This window comes from Corapipo altera, unplaced genomic scaffold, assembly GCF_003945725.1.
Source record: "Corapipo altera isolate COAL_440 unplaced genomic scaffold, ASM394572v1 65, whole genome shotgun sequence".
Classification (NCBI taxonomy): Eukaryota; Metazoa; Chordata; class Aves; order Passeriformes; family Pipridae; genus Corapipo; species Corapipo altera.
The window spans coordinates 9,118,891-9,135,304 of NW_020884891.1; the positions used below are offsets into that span (position 1 = coordinate 9,118,891).

General features: G+C 39.1%; 1 protein-coding gene across 2 annotated transcripts in view; it reads right to left on the bottom strand.

Annotated features, from left to right (window-relative positions):
* Nucleotides 1-16,414, bottom strand: part of TENM1 (teneurin transmembrane protein 1) — a 761,525-nt gene that overhangs the window by 96,106 nt on the left and 649,005 nt on the right. For both annotated transcript variants that reach the window (XM_027645293.1, XM_027645294.1), the window contains 2 exons: nt 1,224-1,409; nt 137-160 (listed from right to left, as the gene is read on the bottom strand). In XM_027645293.1, the coding sequence (XP_027501094.1) occupies nt 137-160; nt 1,224-1,409 (210 nt within the window). The remainder of the gene's footprint in view (nt 1-136; nt 161-1,223; nt 1,410-16,414) is intronic.

The window sequence follows — 16,414 nt, forward strand, 5'->3', positions numbered from 1 at the left end:
TCCATAAACAAATGTGTTATCTATTCTGGGAACTTAGCAGTACAGAAGCTCAAAAGAGGTAACACAAAATGCTCCATTCCAAATACTTTTGTATATTTTCATTATTTTTTTTGCAATGCTGATAGGGAAAACTTACCTTGAACAGCATCTAAGTAGTGAGCTTAAAAAAGAAAAGAACAAAACTGAGATGGATTGAACTTCTGTACCCAAATGAAAATACAGACACCATTTGCTTATGGCTTGTCACCCGTGGGACAGATGTAAAATGTCTCCCTCTTCCTGCAGGCAGATCTATTCCTGCTGCTGTGACCAAAACACATTGATTTTGTGATCGTTCTCCATTTGATGACAAGCATGCAGAGGGGCTGGGGCTACACCTGGCACTGCCTACAATGTGAAGAGTAAGTCTATTTATCTTTTTAAGTATATTGGTCCTTCTGTGGACTTGCTCTAAACAATCTTTAGAAAATTAGGCTGTTCCTCCTTCTCAAACCTAATTCTTGACTTATCAAATCTGATTAAATAAATTCTAGAGCCAGGGAATCAAGATTAACATTCTAGATTTTCCAAGAAACAAACATGAGAGCTTACATTGCTTATCTCTGAAAAGTAGATACTGTGCTATTATAAACAATTAAAACATTTATGAATAATCTTGCTTTGGGACATTTTAGGGAGAAACACTAGTAGACTTTCAAAAACCTGTTGTTTTTCATTTAAAATATAACTATTGCATTTATGTAGTAGACTAATAACTTCTAAAAAGGTATGAAAGCTTTACCTTATTAGGAATATTGTTAGAAGTCAGCTCTAGAAAAAACACCGTTAGTAGTAAGTAGAATACGTAAATTCTCAGACAGAAAGGTAAGAGATTTAATGCAAGAATTACTTAAGGTAAATAATAGCTTTGTCCCCTCACACCACCTATTTCTTCAACACTTTTCCCTTCTGACTTCAAAGTGCATACATGAACATGTTAGGACATTTATCTTTCCTTTGTGTGGCTTTTTTTAGAAAACTTAATTAATCTCTATTATTTCCTCTATACAGAAGGCTGTACCAAGTTGCTATTCTGTGGGACAAGCAGGGTGCAGAGGCACCTTTTTACACCTGGCTGGATTCTGGATCTCTGTTTTTCCAAAACAATTTCAAACAGAATGACGGCTATGGCAGATCTGCATAGAACTGAGTAGTTTATTTCTTGGGGTACCAAACCCCCTTACCAATGGTGCAGTGGTCCCCTTCCCATCCAGGGCTGCACTCGCACTTCCCGTCCTTGCACTGCCCGTGCTCGGCACAGTGAGAGTGGCAGGTCCGTTCTTCACAGGTTGGTCCCACCCAGCCCTCTTCACACTGGCATATCCCCCTGGAACAGACACCGTGACTGCCACAGTCCAGGGTACACAGCTCTGCACAGGAGAACAAAAACACACCACGTGAAACATCAGTGTCATAGTGCAAATAGACTTTGCATCAAGACTAAATCCCTTCTGTACTAGTATCACTCATCTATTGGATCAAATATGGGATTTCATCACCCAGTACAGACCTTATGCAATCTGGCTGCCTCCTTCTTTAGCAGTTACTTCCCAGACTATTTATTTGTTTGGAGTAGGGACTGTAAATGATGTCTTTGCAAACAGTAGAGTAATAGGTCTAAAACAGACAAACAATGACACGAAAAAGTCCATATCTTTTGACTGATTTCTGCTGAGACTCAATTCTGAATAAGTATTTTTCTTATAAATTCAAATACTGCAAGGCAACCAAATTAAAGGATAAAGTGGCACAAAAAATACATACAAGCAAATCAGTTTTTGAGATGTTCAGATGTTTGTAGTGATGACAAAGTGGCCTTCACTTACAGTACAGAGAGCCACCAGGAAGGTAACAGAGAGCAAGAGGCAAGGCAAGCACCCCTTTCTGATGGCAATATACAACATTACATGACTTGGATCTCCCTAGTTCTAAAATGCCTTTCAAGGACTCAAACTGTTCCTTCCTGACTTCTGTGAGTCAACTGCTAAGAAACCAGGAAAGCTGTTTCAAGACAGGAGTACCTCCACCATTGCCTTCAAAAGAACTTCTCTAACTGGGTACTGTAGAACAGCCTGATTGTGAAGTGGTATGGAAGTCCTGAATTGTTTCAATACATCACCATATGCCAATTGCAATTCTACTTCCACTTAGACTAAAGTCATTCTGTGAAAAGAATGGCTTCATTATAGAAAGGTTCCTTGTAGTTTGAACTTATTTAGAATAATTAGTGTAAAGAGACAGAATTTGCTTGTTATCCTGCAATTAACCTGCTACAGAAATGTCTCCTCCCTCTTCCTCTTGGAAAGCAGCTGATAGCACTTCAAGTGTAAGCCAAATATTCGTGATTTCAAATGTCAGTGCTACATATTTAGTTGTGGCAGGATTTTTCCCTTGACAGATCTTAAACAATGATCGTTTAGATCTTGGAACTATTGTATATAAACATTCTTAAAAGAATTTGTAGTGACAAATGCTGTCACTTATACACCAAGAAAAGTTTTTAAAGTTTAAATTGAAATCTTATCAATTCCAATCATTTTAACACAAAGAAAAAAGCAGCACAGAAATGGAACAGTACAGTGACATCGCAGGTGTGCTGGGCTCTGACTTGAGTTATGAGTTTAGCCCTTATTTTCATTGATAGCCAGGCTGATGGCACAGGGTGCAATCAAAAGGATCAGTGAGTGACAAACTGCAAGAGCATGGTGAAACTCAAAATCAGAAGTAGAAGGCATGGTAAAGAACCTCAGAAAAAATTCAGTAAAAGCAACTGTGAAGTACTGTCCTTGGGAAGCCAAAATCAGCTACACAAAAATAATTAAATTTACTATTCAGACAGGGACTTGTGTTATACTGGAGTATGAGAGAAAAATAATTATCTGATGATATGATTCTATCCTGTAAAAGAATATGTAAGACAAGGAAAGAGACTGCTCTGTTATATTCAAATGAAAAACTGTGCTGAGTCTGGGGCCTTATCCCTTAGAAAGCCCTGATTGCTGACTGCTGATCATGTATTAATCTAATGCTTCATGCTTTGGACTGCCTGTCTGCTGGTACTGGGAAGGATTTCTTTCCCTTTGATGCATAATTTGTCTTGGCTTTTTTGTTTTGTTACTTGTTTGTTCATTGGAAACCTTGGAGATCGCTCAGAGGACGATGGAGGAACTTGCTCTGTTATTCCATTGGTACTGAAGTCATCCAAATACTTGCTCCTGTGATCAAGAAGTAAACTGATCCCACCAGATCACAAAATAATCATCCCCAGGCCAGACTGGCAGAGGACCACCGATATTATTTTAACATATCTTTACAGCTTGGGGCATGGGCTAACTCCTGAGAATTAAATCTAACAAATTACCTGCTACTTCAAGGATTTAGGCTGCTAGAGGGATGCCTTTGATCTCTCCTGATCTCCCTCTAGTTCATTATAATTATTGCTTTTGATATTTTACTTTAAGCGGCAATGATTGTTAAGAGGATATTAAGAAATATTCTGTAGTTTACAATATGTCGAGTTAAGTGGACCTGATGGTTTTTTTTACCCTCCTGGATTGAGTACCTACTGTATGGATTTTTGTAATTGTGGGGCTGGTTTAGTTCAATTGATCCCAAAAGTTCAGTGAAGATTGTAGGCATCGTTATACAGAAGTAGCAACGGCTGAAGTGGAGAAACAAAGCAACGTGTAGAGCCTGCGACCCTGTCAGCAGCTCTAGCAGCTCCTACCACTTCCCTGTCTGTAAATAGATCTAAGAACCAGCTGTGGAAAACCTTGAACACATTCCCACACATGGCATGGATGGCTGCCTCACCCGTCTGTCTACCCCACAGAATCTAATCATGACAAACTCATCTTGCAAACAAACAGAAGAAATAACAGCATGGAGCTGAAGGCAGTGTAGGCACATCTCTACCATAGGGACATAGATAGATCCTGCACATGTTCCCCTTTTAAAACCATAAAGTTAAACAGACTTTAAAATGTTTTAAAGTTTTCCAGTGTTTTCCCCATGTTTCACACAAGGAATAAAATGTTTAAACATTATTTAAGCTCCAAATTTTTAATGAAGTGGAGATACAGGATTTTCTATCTCATAAAAAATATCCTAGGTCAGCCTGTATACAGTTTTCACTCATAAAGCTCCTTTTTTTTTTTTTGTTCTATTTTCCCACATAAGATCATACACAGACAAACAAATTTTACTTTATTTTTCTGCCTATTGGAATATGGTGGCTGCATCTATCCAATCATGCTATCTTGGAAAGACAACACAGCAACACAAGTTCTGGACCCCAAACTGGTTTTGTGTGATAGGAAATGTTAGATTAGTTGTTCTGCACTGAGGTATTCAGTTTTCACACCTCATTTCTGACAGCAAGTCTGGGCACAGTAACTGTGAGTCAGACCTGTTCCAGCACAGGAATACTGAAATGACTTTACCTAGCTTTTGTCTATCCTTCTAGTAATGCATTTTTCCCCCCAAAATATTGAATCTAACTGTTCTTTAATGCAATTCAAACCCAATTTTGTGAGCACCAGATGAAATGAAACCTGGTTTCTTAGTCTGGATCAGACACTTTCCTCAGCTCCCCTCCTTGTCCTGTAGCTCAGCCACCTCAGACTTTATCATCACTGAGGCCAACCTTGAGACTTACATTCTTTTTGGTGATTTCAAACAAGGCTTCAGAAATGCTGTTTACCATGATAATGTATTCTTCTACCACGCAAATCCAAGATTCTCCACAGACTTCCCATGCAAAGAAAGGGAAATCAAGCCTAACGTTATCCTATTAATGGTAGAACATGCAGCTTTAATCCACAGCTAATTCAAACAACTAAGATCAAAAAAAGGATTATTAGTTCAGGTTGTCCTCTTTTTAAATGCAAAACAATTTCTTAGCTCCTCCTGTAGATAAACAAGGCCAGAAATAGCAGAGCAGGGAGCCACATTAGCATTTGTGTTGAGGGATGGGGTTTCTACAGCAGACCAGCCAAACTGAGATACTCAGTGAGTGGTCAAGGACCAACTGCAGTAGAAATTACACAGTAACTTTAACTAGGCAAATAGCCTTAAGTAAAGCTGATGTGGTAAAAATTCAGACAGTGGTGAAGTTGGACAGCAAGTCACACAAGATCCAGCTGTTCAGCTCACTGGAGCATCTTCCTCCTACCAAACCAATTGGTGCTACAGTACCCCAAAATGTAGCAGGGCCAGCACAGAAGGGAAAGGGCTTTGAGCTGTGGGTCAGCGCAGCAGCTGAGACAGCCAAAGATGTCTCCTCTGACTGAAACAACTATTCCACTTCTTCTCCTCTCCATCCATCTCCTGGCTCTGTGATCCCTGTCTGGAGCTTAGCATCTGAAACTGGTGGGCTGGTTCAGATCATGAAACTGTCACATAATTATTCAGTTTATTTTCCTGGGTTAATATCTGACAGCTTGCTGAGCTAAATCAGCCCAAGGAGGGATCAAAGAAGCAACACAGGGAAGGCAAGGGAGGAGATGCAGATCACAGCCTAGACCGGGACTGTTGTGCTGAGGAGCCACAAGCTGTGCCATCATCTGACTGCAAAGGACAGGAGCAAGGGGAAGGTGACTTATGTAAGGTAACAAGGGAGGCAGGTGACAGGTACACTTTGGATTAGTCAACTTAGGGATATTATATCACAAACCTTTAGTTATTCTGTTCCATTAACTGTCAATCATTCTCACAATGTACAGTGCCACACTCCCAGTTCCTTAAGTTCCTCAACTGTGTTGGTGCTACAAAAAGGCTTACAAAAATCTCTCTCTTCTCTCCCACTCCTCTTTGTCATGTTAGTGGGATATACACCTGCTCAGCTTGCCAGCCTGAGTTCTAGGCAGACCTTGTGGAGCGAGGTGGGTTGCAGGCTGGTCTGTGGTTAGGAGACCAGCTCTTCAGTAGCTTTGAATTTTCACAGCTCCCACCAAACCAACAGTCACCCTAACTCACAGTAATCCATGGCCCTGCATCAGTTTTTGTACCTGTACACTCTGAAATCAAAACAAGGCTCTCTAAATGTAGGGTTGGAAAGTTAATTTTCTTTCTGAAACAAGCTCAGCCATGCAGAGTCACTGCAAGCCCTGAGCTGGCAGAGTGCCGGGAGTTGGCCTCAGCCGACCCCAGCTTCACTCAGACTTTCATCAAATACAGTTTTCATCAAATCTAAAATTCAGAGTCTTTGGACTTACACCAACTAATGAATAAGAGACTTAAAAAATATTCAAATCAGCCTGGAATTTTTACTGACATGTCCTTAATTCTGAATGCTCACTAATTTCTTGGAAGAAGGCAAATGTGAGCTGTAAAGCATTATTTGTACATAATCTGAGAAGGAGACAAATAATTGATCATTCCTGAGCTAATCTAAAAAGCATTAAAAATTCACTCCACACTCTTCATTTTAATTACCTAAGTCAACAATGAGTTCTTTCAAATGTGTTTTATAATAAGTTCCCACTTATGCGATATGAAAAGGGAAATTAAAGCTAAATATTTTATAATTTGTAATGATAAGGAAAGATTTTAATGTTAATTCAACATATTTCAGAAATAACTCTTAGAAAATCATGCTAAGAATACAAAACTATATGTAAACAAAAGCGGCCAAATACTATGAAACACTCATTATACTTTTCTTCAGTGGTGAGTCTTGTTCTACAGTCTAAACTTTGAGTATCATATTAATAATTTTGCTATCCATTTTTTAATAAGTGGTTTTCCATAAAGATTAGAAATTAATCTACCCTGACTTTCACCCAATAAGCTTAACTGCTAGAGGCAGCAAAAAAGTCACCTATCTAGACCTAATAAAGAAAGTTTTTTCAATTAAAATATACATTGCATTTAATAAGCTTGCATGATAATTTCAACAATGTTCCTGAGCTTTTTCAAATTACCTTCCTGCTGTGTCCTGGAGACAACTCTGTTCTAGCTTTCATTTTCAGCAACTGACTTTATTAATATAATTTTTTACACCACGAAAAAATTTGAAAAATTTAAGGTTTTAGAGTTTCAAAAGTACTTGAGTTATTTTTTTTTCCTGTAAAACCTAATGGAAATTTGTTCCCCTTAGAGAAGGTTACCCAAGAGTGAACTGTTGAGGCTTAATGCAGATATCAAGTTTTACATATCTGTTCTAGAAGAGATTTTTTTTTATGGTACAGCTTATATTATTTTCCCAACTTACATAAACTTCTCTGGCAATCTGGATGCTATAACTGCATCTAATTTTGGCTTCTCCAACAGTGTCACAGTATGTTAGTTGGGTGTGCAATTTTTTACATTCTTAGCTAAACACAGTTATGTCAATAAACCATCCCTGGAAGTGTCCAAGGTCAGGTTGGGTGGGGCTTGGAGCATCCTGGTCTCATGGAAGGTGTCCCTGCCCATGGTGGGGGGAAGTGGGAGTTTGGAACTGGGTGATCTTTAAGGTTTCTTCAAGCTTGGGGCAGGTTTTCTAGAGGCAACACAGCAGTTACTACATGGGTTATACCAGTATTCAGTGGCACCTGCTCTTCAAGCCTGAGATGGAAATTAAAGGGATGTGGAAGTGTCTTCAAAACATTAATGTTGAAGTCTTTCTCTGTCAGCTGCCAAGTTTTGTGAACGTGTTCTCTTTTGCAAACAGAAATCAGGCTCCAGAGGCAGCAGCGGTGCATTCCCCACCTCTTCCCTATTCTTCACGCCACCAAGGAACACACAGCAGGAGCATGCCATAGAACTTTATGTGAAATTTAGTACAATCAAAAATAAATCAATATTATAGATCATCACCAAATGACTGACCTATTTTAACATAAATTTATAGAGAATAGAGCTGCAAAGGACTTCACAGGATCACCTATTCTTGTTTGAAATTAAATCATACCTGGCATCCCTTACAAGCTCCCAGCAACAGAGAACCTCTGACAGGATGAGGCAATCCATACCACTACCAGACTCTCTTCACAGACAAATATTCTCTCAATCTAAATTTCTCTTGTGCAATACTCCTTATCCTTCTCTTCATGCACTGCACACTAACATCTGACACTGAAATATATTACAGGACACCTCACAATGCCCCAACAATGTGTTATAGTTGGGTGAATAAATTTGAAGCAACTATTTCTGCAAAATTATTGCATTGAATTTATTCTCATATATACCTCCAAAATAATTTCCACAGTCATTTCCAAATATTCTGCTCTTGCCCAAAGTAGGACATGGTGGCCCATCCCAACAGAAGACACAAAGAGTGAGATTCACCTCATCCGAATTGAAACATTTGTGTCTCAAATACTTTTCTGTTACAGTCTGTTATCAGACTAGAATGCTTAAATTTATTCAGCTATTGATATTTATCTTTTCTGACACTGTCATGAAGCAAGACTGCAGCTATGTTAAACCAATGAGGAATTATTTTGGAAAAATACCTAAAGAGAAAAAACAAGTCCTATTCTAAACTGTATTTGCCCTCATTTCTGGCTCTGAATGATGTTAGAGAGGCTCATAACATATTCCAGTTATTCACAGTTTTCCATGCATTACACAATGTCCACACATGGACATTCCTTAGCTCCCTTAAATACCAGTCTTTTCTTGTGTATTCTTGATGTCTTCTATTACTCAAATTCATCTGAAGTGCCCCCTTTCCCTCATGACTACATAACTGACAACCCTTTTCTATTTTCTCTTCATTAGTTTTGCTATAAAATGAATTAGTGATTCCAGCAAATAAGTTCCTGGGTGGTCTCACTGGCATTTGAAAACCAGTACAGCTGAAATCACTCTGACTGAGCAAAGGACTGGTCCTGGCACTCTTCATGTTTTGCCCTGCATTATCCCAGGAGCTGTTCTATTGGGAGGCAACGAGGCACTTCAGGAGGTTGGGTCTTCCTCAGGGAGACAAGAATTGCAGAAAAGTACTACTGAATAGTCAGCATCTTCAGAATATAAGTGGGGAAATATAAACTTCACACAGACCTGGCTATTATTTGGGACAATTCAGACACAATTACTGCACAGAGATCTAAGGCAAAACTTCCCCAAAACTTCCCCATTCGCCAAATATTATTTAATTTTAAACCTTCCTACTGTAAGCTCTATGTAGAAAACCTTTCTGATTTGTTGCTTCACAGATATCTAACTACCTTCCTTATCTTCTTACCGCAGGCCACAATATATAAAATAAAACCACTGGAACTAAAATGCCATATCCTCACTGTTTGTTACTGAGAACATTTCACCATCCATATAGTCGTGGCTTTAATTGCTTTCTGGAAATAATCCTACCATCACCTAATGAGGTGAACGTATTTCTGATGCATTAGATACTCCATAAATAACTCTTATGCCTTCTAGTAGGAAAGTTGCCATTAGCACTGTTGTGTATCACAAAATATATGAATGCAATTGCATTTTAAAAAAGCCCTGTAAGGTAGTGTCTGGCAATGCTACATCTATTTAAAAGTATCTTTTCCAAACTGGAAGCCTCAATTTGCTTGAAAATTTATTTGTGTACAAAAGTAATCAGTGGACAGACAGAAAGGTCTAAAGGGCAAATACAACAGAGGCTGGGGAAATGACAGAGAAACTTTTTCCCCTTCTAAGATCTTTTATCACACTTTTTTCACCCAGCTTTATTTTTCATCTGATGAAGATTTTCTCCCTGATCCAAATCCAATTTGTATATATAGAAAAACTCACCCTATATTGATTTCACTGTGGTTCAAAATGGTATTTTTACTGTACAAAAATTTAATCAATACAGCCTGAAGAAGCTGGACTGGTAATGGTAAACATACTAACACATATTTCATTTCAGGTATCCAAAGCTCTGAAAATTGATACCACTGAAAAGGATTCCTCATTTGCCACTGGGAATATCCCTGTTTACTCAGCCATAGCACTGGCGTAAAGCAGAATACAATTATGCTGGGCTTGCCACACAAGAGACTTCAGCTGCAGAAACTGTCTCTTAGAGATGATACAGGTTGGCAGGTTGGACAAAGCCAGTGTGGCAATGTTTAAAATAAATGAGAAGAAGTGTAACCTAATAGCAAGGAAGATTAGACTGACACAAGGGTGAGGAGAACCACACAGTATTCTGACCAGGACATTTTTTAAATACCATTGCTCAAGTAAATATGGAGTTTCCTTGTCAAATTTGGTCCTGTTTTATAATTTCTCTCCACTTTTTGATTTCAAGTTGTAGTTGTTGCAAAGCAGTGAGGTTTCAGTCGTCACTGGAGATTTATACTCTGACTAACAAGCTCTGAAATCCTACGCAACACCCTGAGAACCACAAAAGGAAATGCTGTGCAACATCTGCCTTGTTTGATATTTTATTTGATCAGGAGACTGGTATGAAAGCAGTCCAGAACAATCTGATGTGAGCTGTAATGAGTGAGATGAAAGCAATGCCTTTGTGCTCACTCACAGAGCGGAAAATGCAATCCACAGTTGCTTGGACTGAAAAGAGAGTTGTGCAGGAAAAATGGGAAGCCTGTTGAGTTAGTGACAGACCACAAGGAACTGGGGAAGGCATGAGGCCTGTGATAACAATGAGAAACATGGAGAACAACCAAACGGCTTTGTAGGGAAGAAGGAAAGAGGTTAAGAGATGGCTCAGTAGGTACACTTAATAAAGCCATGTCACAGGTACAGCCTGAACTAATACAGTATCAACAGGAAACAAAGATTTTGAGACACCTATTTTCAGCAAAAGTTCACCAGATTGCCTGAGGGGATCAGGATGTGTCTTTATATAAGCACTAAATCTTTTGTGACATAAAGAACTAACTATTGTTAACACTGACTCAGGCTCTGCTCAGAGCATAAAGTTTTCCACAATTATTTAATTACTCAGTTTGATTAATAATTTTCAGTAAAGAGGTAAAGATTTATTTAAGCACTGTTTGCAACAAGTAGGCACCATCTTTAATTAACTGGATTACCAGATGACCTTTGGATATGGGCCCACTCACAAAAATGGTGCTGGTAAGTGCTTACCTCCCCCAGGTCTGTACTCTGAATGTTATATGTGCCTGCTGACTTCAATAATGAAGATATATTTTACTTATCCTATTTCCAAAGAGCACAAAATGCTGAAAAGGTGGGCATTGGCACTTCTTCTCAACATATGACACAAACATCTATTCAGATTCACCTGTGTAAAAACAATAGCAGCCCACAAGGGACAAAGATGCCCAAACTGGACACAGAACCGGCACTCAGAGGGAAAGGGGATAGTGACCTGCAGAATCTACATCTATACACTAGGACTGGATGCTTTTAGAATAATGTACTTCTATTTTTATAATTTTTTTTCCACCGAAGAGCCAGACTACATGGAGAGATGGAAACCTGTTCATCCTGAAGAAGAGAAGGCTTCAGGGTGACCAAATTCCGGCCTTCTAGTACCTGAAGGGAAGAAAGATGGAGAGGGACTTTGGAGAAGGGGGAATGGCTTCAAACTGAGAGTAGGTTTAGACTAGATATTATGAAGACATTCTTCCCTCTGAGGGTGGTGAGGCCCTGGCACAGGTTGCTCAGAGAAGCTGTGGCTGCCCCATCCCTGGAAATGTCCAAGGCCAGGTTGGATGGGGCTCAGAGCAACCTGGTCTAGTGGAACGTGTCCGTGTCCACAGCAGGGGAATGAACTGGAACTAGATGATCTTTAAGGTCCCTTCAAATTCAAGACATTCTATGATTCTATGAAACAGTGGATCAACTAAAATAAGCCTTAGGGACTCTGTGTTCCCAACAACCAATTTATATTACAGGAAAGACTACTGCGAGAAATCAAGTCATTATCAGCTTCTAAGTAAAATCTCAGGTTCACAAGCAAAAGCAGATGAAGAAGCTGGCCTTCCTTCCTCCCTTTTTAGCACAAATAAACAGTTTCTTGGACAAACTCAGCTGTGAGGCATAACAAGCTCTTGCACAAAAACAGGGAGTGCAGTCTCAATTAGCACAAGTTCCACAGTGCTGCCTGTGAACAGACAAGGAGCAAACGTCCCTGTGTCCACTGGTGAGACTGTGCAGATGAGTGCAGAGGGAGACAAAGCAGCTCCCAGTAAATAAACCATAACTTCCTCTGTGTCAGCAGCACAAACAGAAATAGCAGCATGCATCTGGCAGCTGCTGCTCTGCCTTGCTGCTGCTAAAGCAAAGATGCAGCTCATGACTTGCATTTTTTTCTGTGGAGCCTCTGTGGTACCGACTCCACAGACCAGGCAGAGGCACTGCCAGGCTGGCCACCCTCCCTCAAGGCATTTTTGTAAGAAGCACATGGGGGACTGGAGCAGGAGCTCAACAATCACGTGCCATGTGAACAATCAGCTTTCTGCACTCCATCAGAAAGTGATTTTGGATCACAAGCTGATAGATACTATTTTAATAATGTGTTTATAAAATAGCCAAGGCTTCCTGGACCGAAGACCAATATGCTCAAATGTACATTGCAGCTACAATACATAAGGAGTTTTTGCTCTATAGCCACTGAAATGACTACAAATTTAATTTTATTTAAAACATGTTACTTGAGTCAAAACATTTAAGCAAATATCCTTAAAGAGGGCAGAGACCAGGAAATCCTTATACATCTACAAATATTACCCTTGCAACAATCCACACAACCAAAAAGCTTAAAAATTCAGTACATAGGGAAAGTTCCCATGGGTTTGACTTTTATCAATAACAATTTCCTATTTTCAGAGGAAGTTAAAATTCACAGACTCTGCTGCATAAATATGTTGAAATGATAGCTATTTTCGTACAACTCTTACCATGACAACAAAAAATATAAATATCTGCCTTTTAGGGACTGATGCTGCATATTTTGCACAATAGATGTTCTGAAATTTACTGAAGGACAAAACCTCTAGTTGTTCTAGTGCTCTTCTGTACTCTTGCTCTAGCAATTCCCATTTGTGCTTTTCCAGCTGTAGGGAACAAGCTCACTCTAACACAAGAACCCTTCTTTAAAAGCTGGTGGTATGGATAATCTGTTGGAGTTTCATCTCTAGATTTGGCTTAGAAAACTAGAAGTTGAAGATTTTGTGTGTCATTCCTGTTCTATTGACCATCTAGGCTGGTTTTCTCCCTCCAATGCATCATTCAGAACATTCCCACAACTCCTCTACTTTAGAGTCCTCTTTTATACTCCTGTGGAGTACAAACTTTCCATATTCAGAATTACCATCTTGACATTTTCTTGCACACAGACTGTTCACAGAAGTTGTTTCTATACTATATCCTGTCAGTTGTTTTATTATAGTTCTTAATCACTGTCTAGAAGATTGACTACCGTGTAGGTGATAAGGTTGAGATGCAAAGAGGGATCCAGGCACCTCAAGTACAAATTTAAACCTTTAAAACCCCTTGCTTAGCTTGTCTAATTTAAAGGTGCTTGAGCCACTTTGGCACCTGAGTTGCTACTAAAATCCCACTTATTTGCCAGGTTTTGCTACTAGATGATTACAACAACTTTGTTAAACTCTCTGGTTTCACAATCAGCGTGACCTTACACAGGTGTTGCTAAGGATCCTAAGGAGCATTACTCTCACAACAGATCTACTGGTACTGCCTGAGCACAAGGCACAGCGAGGGGGACAGTTCTTTACTCCCTGTAGTGACATGATGCCATGCAGGCAGAGAGGAAAGGCTCTGTGAGCTACCCAGAAGGTAGGATAAACAAGACCATACTGCTGTCACCAGAGCAATTTGGGTATTTTGCTCCTGGATAAGTCAAGTGCTGCTAGGATACAAGCATCCAAAATTGGGTCTGTGGATTCCACCCTGTGGAATAGGTAGTACCTTGTGGATTAGACCAGGATTTACAAAAGCTAACTTGACTAAATTGCATTTACATTTAAATGAGGAATATTTTCAATAATTGCTGAATGAGGTGCACACAGCAATAGATTAAGAATCTTAATTTTCAGGAAGAAAAAGGGAAGGAAAGAGCCATTATTTTTGGCATATCTGCAAAATAAGCAGCAATCAGTTGAAAAACATCCCATGTTTCTTCATTGTATATCTCATACCCTTGACTTATCCTATTTCTTAAATCAATACATTACTACATCAGGTATTTCTGGTTCCCTCTGGACTGATTTAAACATGCAGGATAATTAATTTTCATTGGAGTGCTTCTTCACTGCCTTAAATTTCTCATGTTTTAAATTCTGCAGCAACACATATTAAGTGTTCCAATCTTTAACTACTATGTTTTTAATAGAAATCTTGCTCACCAGATATCTTTTTGCAAACTCTTGCAACTCTACCGGAGATACAAATCAAACTAGTCACACGGCGTTTTTTTCTTTTCAATGAAATATACGGTAGTAAGAAGAGTCTTTCTACAATGTCAGACAATGTACAGCAGGGAAACTTCAATCATCCTTTTAATTAGCAGAGCTGTAATAGGAAAAGCTCCACAAATTAAAGGAGGAGGACAGTTAGATGAAATTACGTAAGTACATCATTTCTTAAGAACAAAACAGTGAAGGGTGTTTCTAGTGTAATTAAAAAGTTCTTGAGATTTGTCTAAAATAGGGGGCAGAGTAGAAGTACCAATGTGGAACAGAGCAGTCTATAGAAAAGGCACAACATTACATCACATACTGAGGAAATTTCAAGGCTATTTTCACTGCTGCAAGTTCTTTGTAGTGAATATCCTTGTCCTTGGTGAATGAGAATGACTGACACCCATACACTTTCTACAGTTTCTACAGTTTCCTATATCTGAAGAGTTCCTGATTATGATGAAATGGTTTCACCTAATTATTTTTTCAAGTTGCAGTTTTTGATGTTTAATTTTGAAACCTATTTGAGATGTCTTGAACTATATTAATACACTGTATTATGCCTCCATTTCTTTTTGAAGCACTTTACTTTAAAAAATGCAGACTTCTAATGATTTTTAAATTACTCCACTCTGCACATATCAATTTACAACAATTACAACATTTTGCATTTTTCAAAGCACTTCAGTTTTTAAGAGGTTTTATGCTTTACAAGACACCGAAGGAAGAGGCTGCTGATCCATTTTTACCCTTTGTAAAATTACCACCAATCTTGCTAGGAGAGCTTAACCAAAAATAGATATGCTAAATATATACCATCTCCATATAATCATTTTAGGATGAATGTTTTTGTGACTAAGAACTGCCAGTATTCTTTTCCCAGTCATAATTAGGTTGCTTCAGTGATATAAATGGATTCAGTGGAATTATGACAAATGTCCTGGAGTAAGGGGACAGAAACTGGCCTACTTTGGCTGAATAGAGTCTAGAGAAACGAATGCAGGACAAGATGTCAGAGGCATCAGCTCTGCCACAGATTTCTCAGTCTATAATATTTCAGTGCTGCAATTAATTAGTGACTCAGGGCTGGATTCTCACCTGAAACACACTGGGATTGCACTGGTGGTATCACTGCAGTTACACTAATTTATGCTAGTGAAGGCTCTGCCCCCCTGAACAACTCTGTCATCCATTTTCTCTTGATATTTAATCTCAAGCCTCCATGTTAAAGTTGTCAATCTGAGAACAGAAGATGAGGTTTTTTTGTTCAGTTTGTTGATGTTGCACCTTCAATTATCCAGAGCTTCCCTTCTACCTGACATGAACAGTCAGTACTCACGAGTTTGATTTTTTCTTTCTGAAAAGCACTGCCTATACGCCTCAAAGGGAGATGACTCATTAACATCAAGGGATTTTGGATGACAGCCTATAAATAAAGCAACAAAGATGCACAGACAGAAAGCAGAAAGTTGACTATTCTGAAGTCCTGGTGACATTAAAATAGCATACTGTCAGTCTTCCATCCTACTGGCTGTGTCACATATGCTGTAAATCACGCCCATACTGCACAGGTCAGCTGAGCTCTGTGTTCAAGGGCTGACTAATAGTGGATTTTCACATACTACCATAACTGGATTCAGCTGGTGTAAAGATGCTGAGACTCTGAAACACTCCAAGGACGACCTTTTCCAGTACAGGTGGTTTTCACAAAACATGTTATATAATCAGTCTCACTTAGAGCAAAGCCTGAAATTCCTGTTCTCTATCCACATCTTTTAGAGGCGGGGGGAGACTAAACGAGAATTGGAGCCCAACACCTCGTGCAGTTCTCTTGGGCACATCCACTGTCAGATGGCTAAACTGGTAAGGAATAAATGTCTTTGAGCATTTCTGTGTGACTCACACAAGGATGACCGAACTAAGAAAAACTAGAATGGGCAAAGTGATAAACAAGATAGTAAGGAACTAGTTTGAACACAGAATACTCACATTTATATTGTGAGTATTATTACGAGTTTTTAATTTTCAGTGCTTTACATCAGAGAAGTATTTGTTTT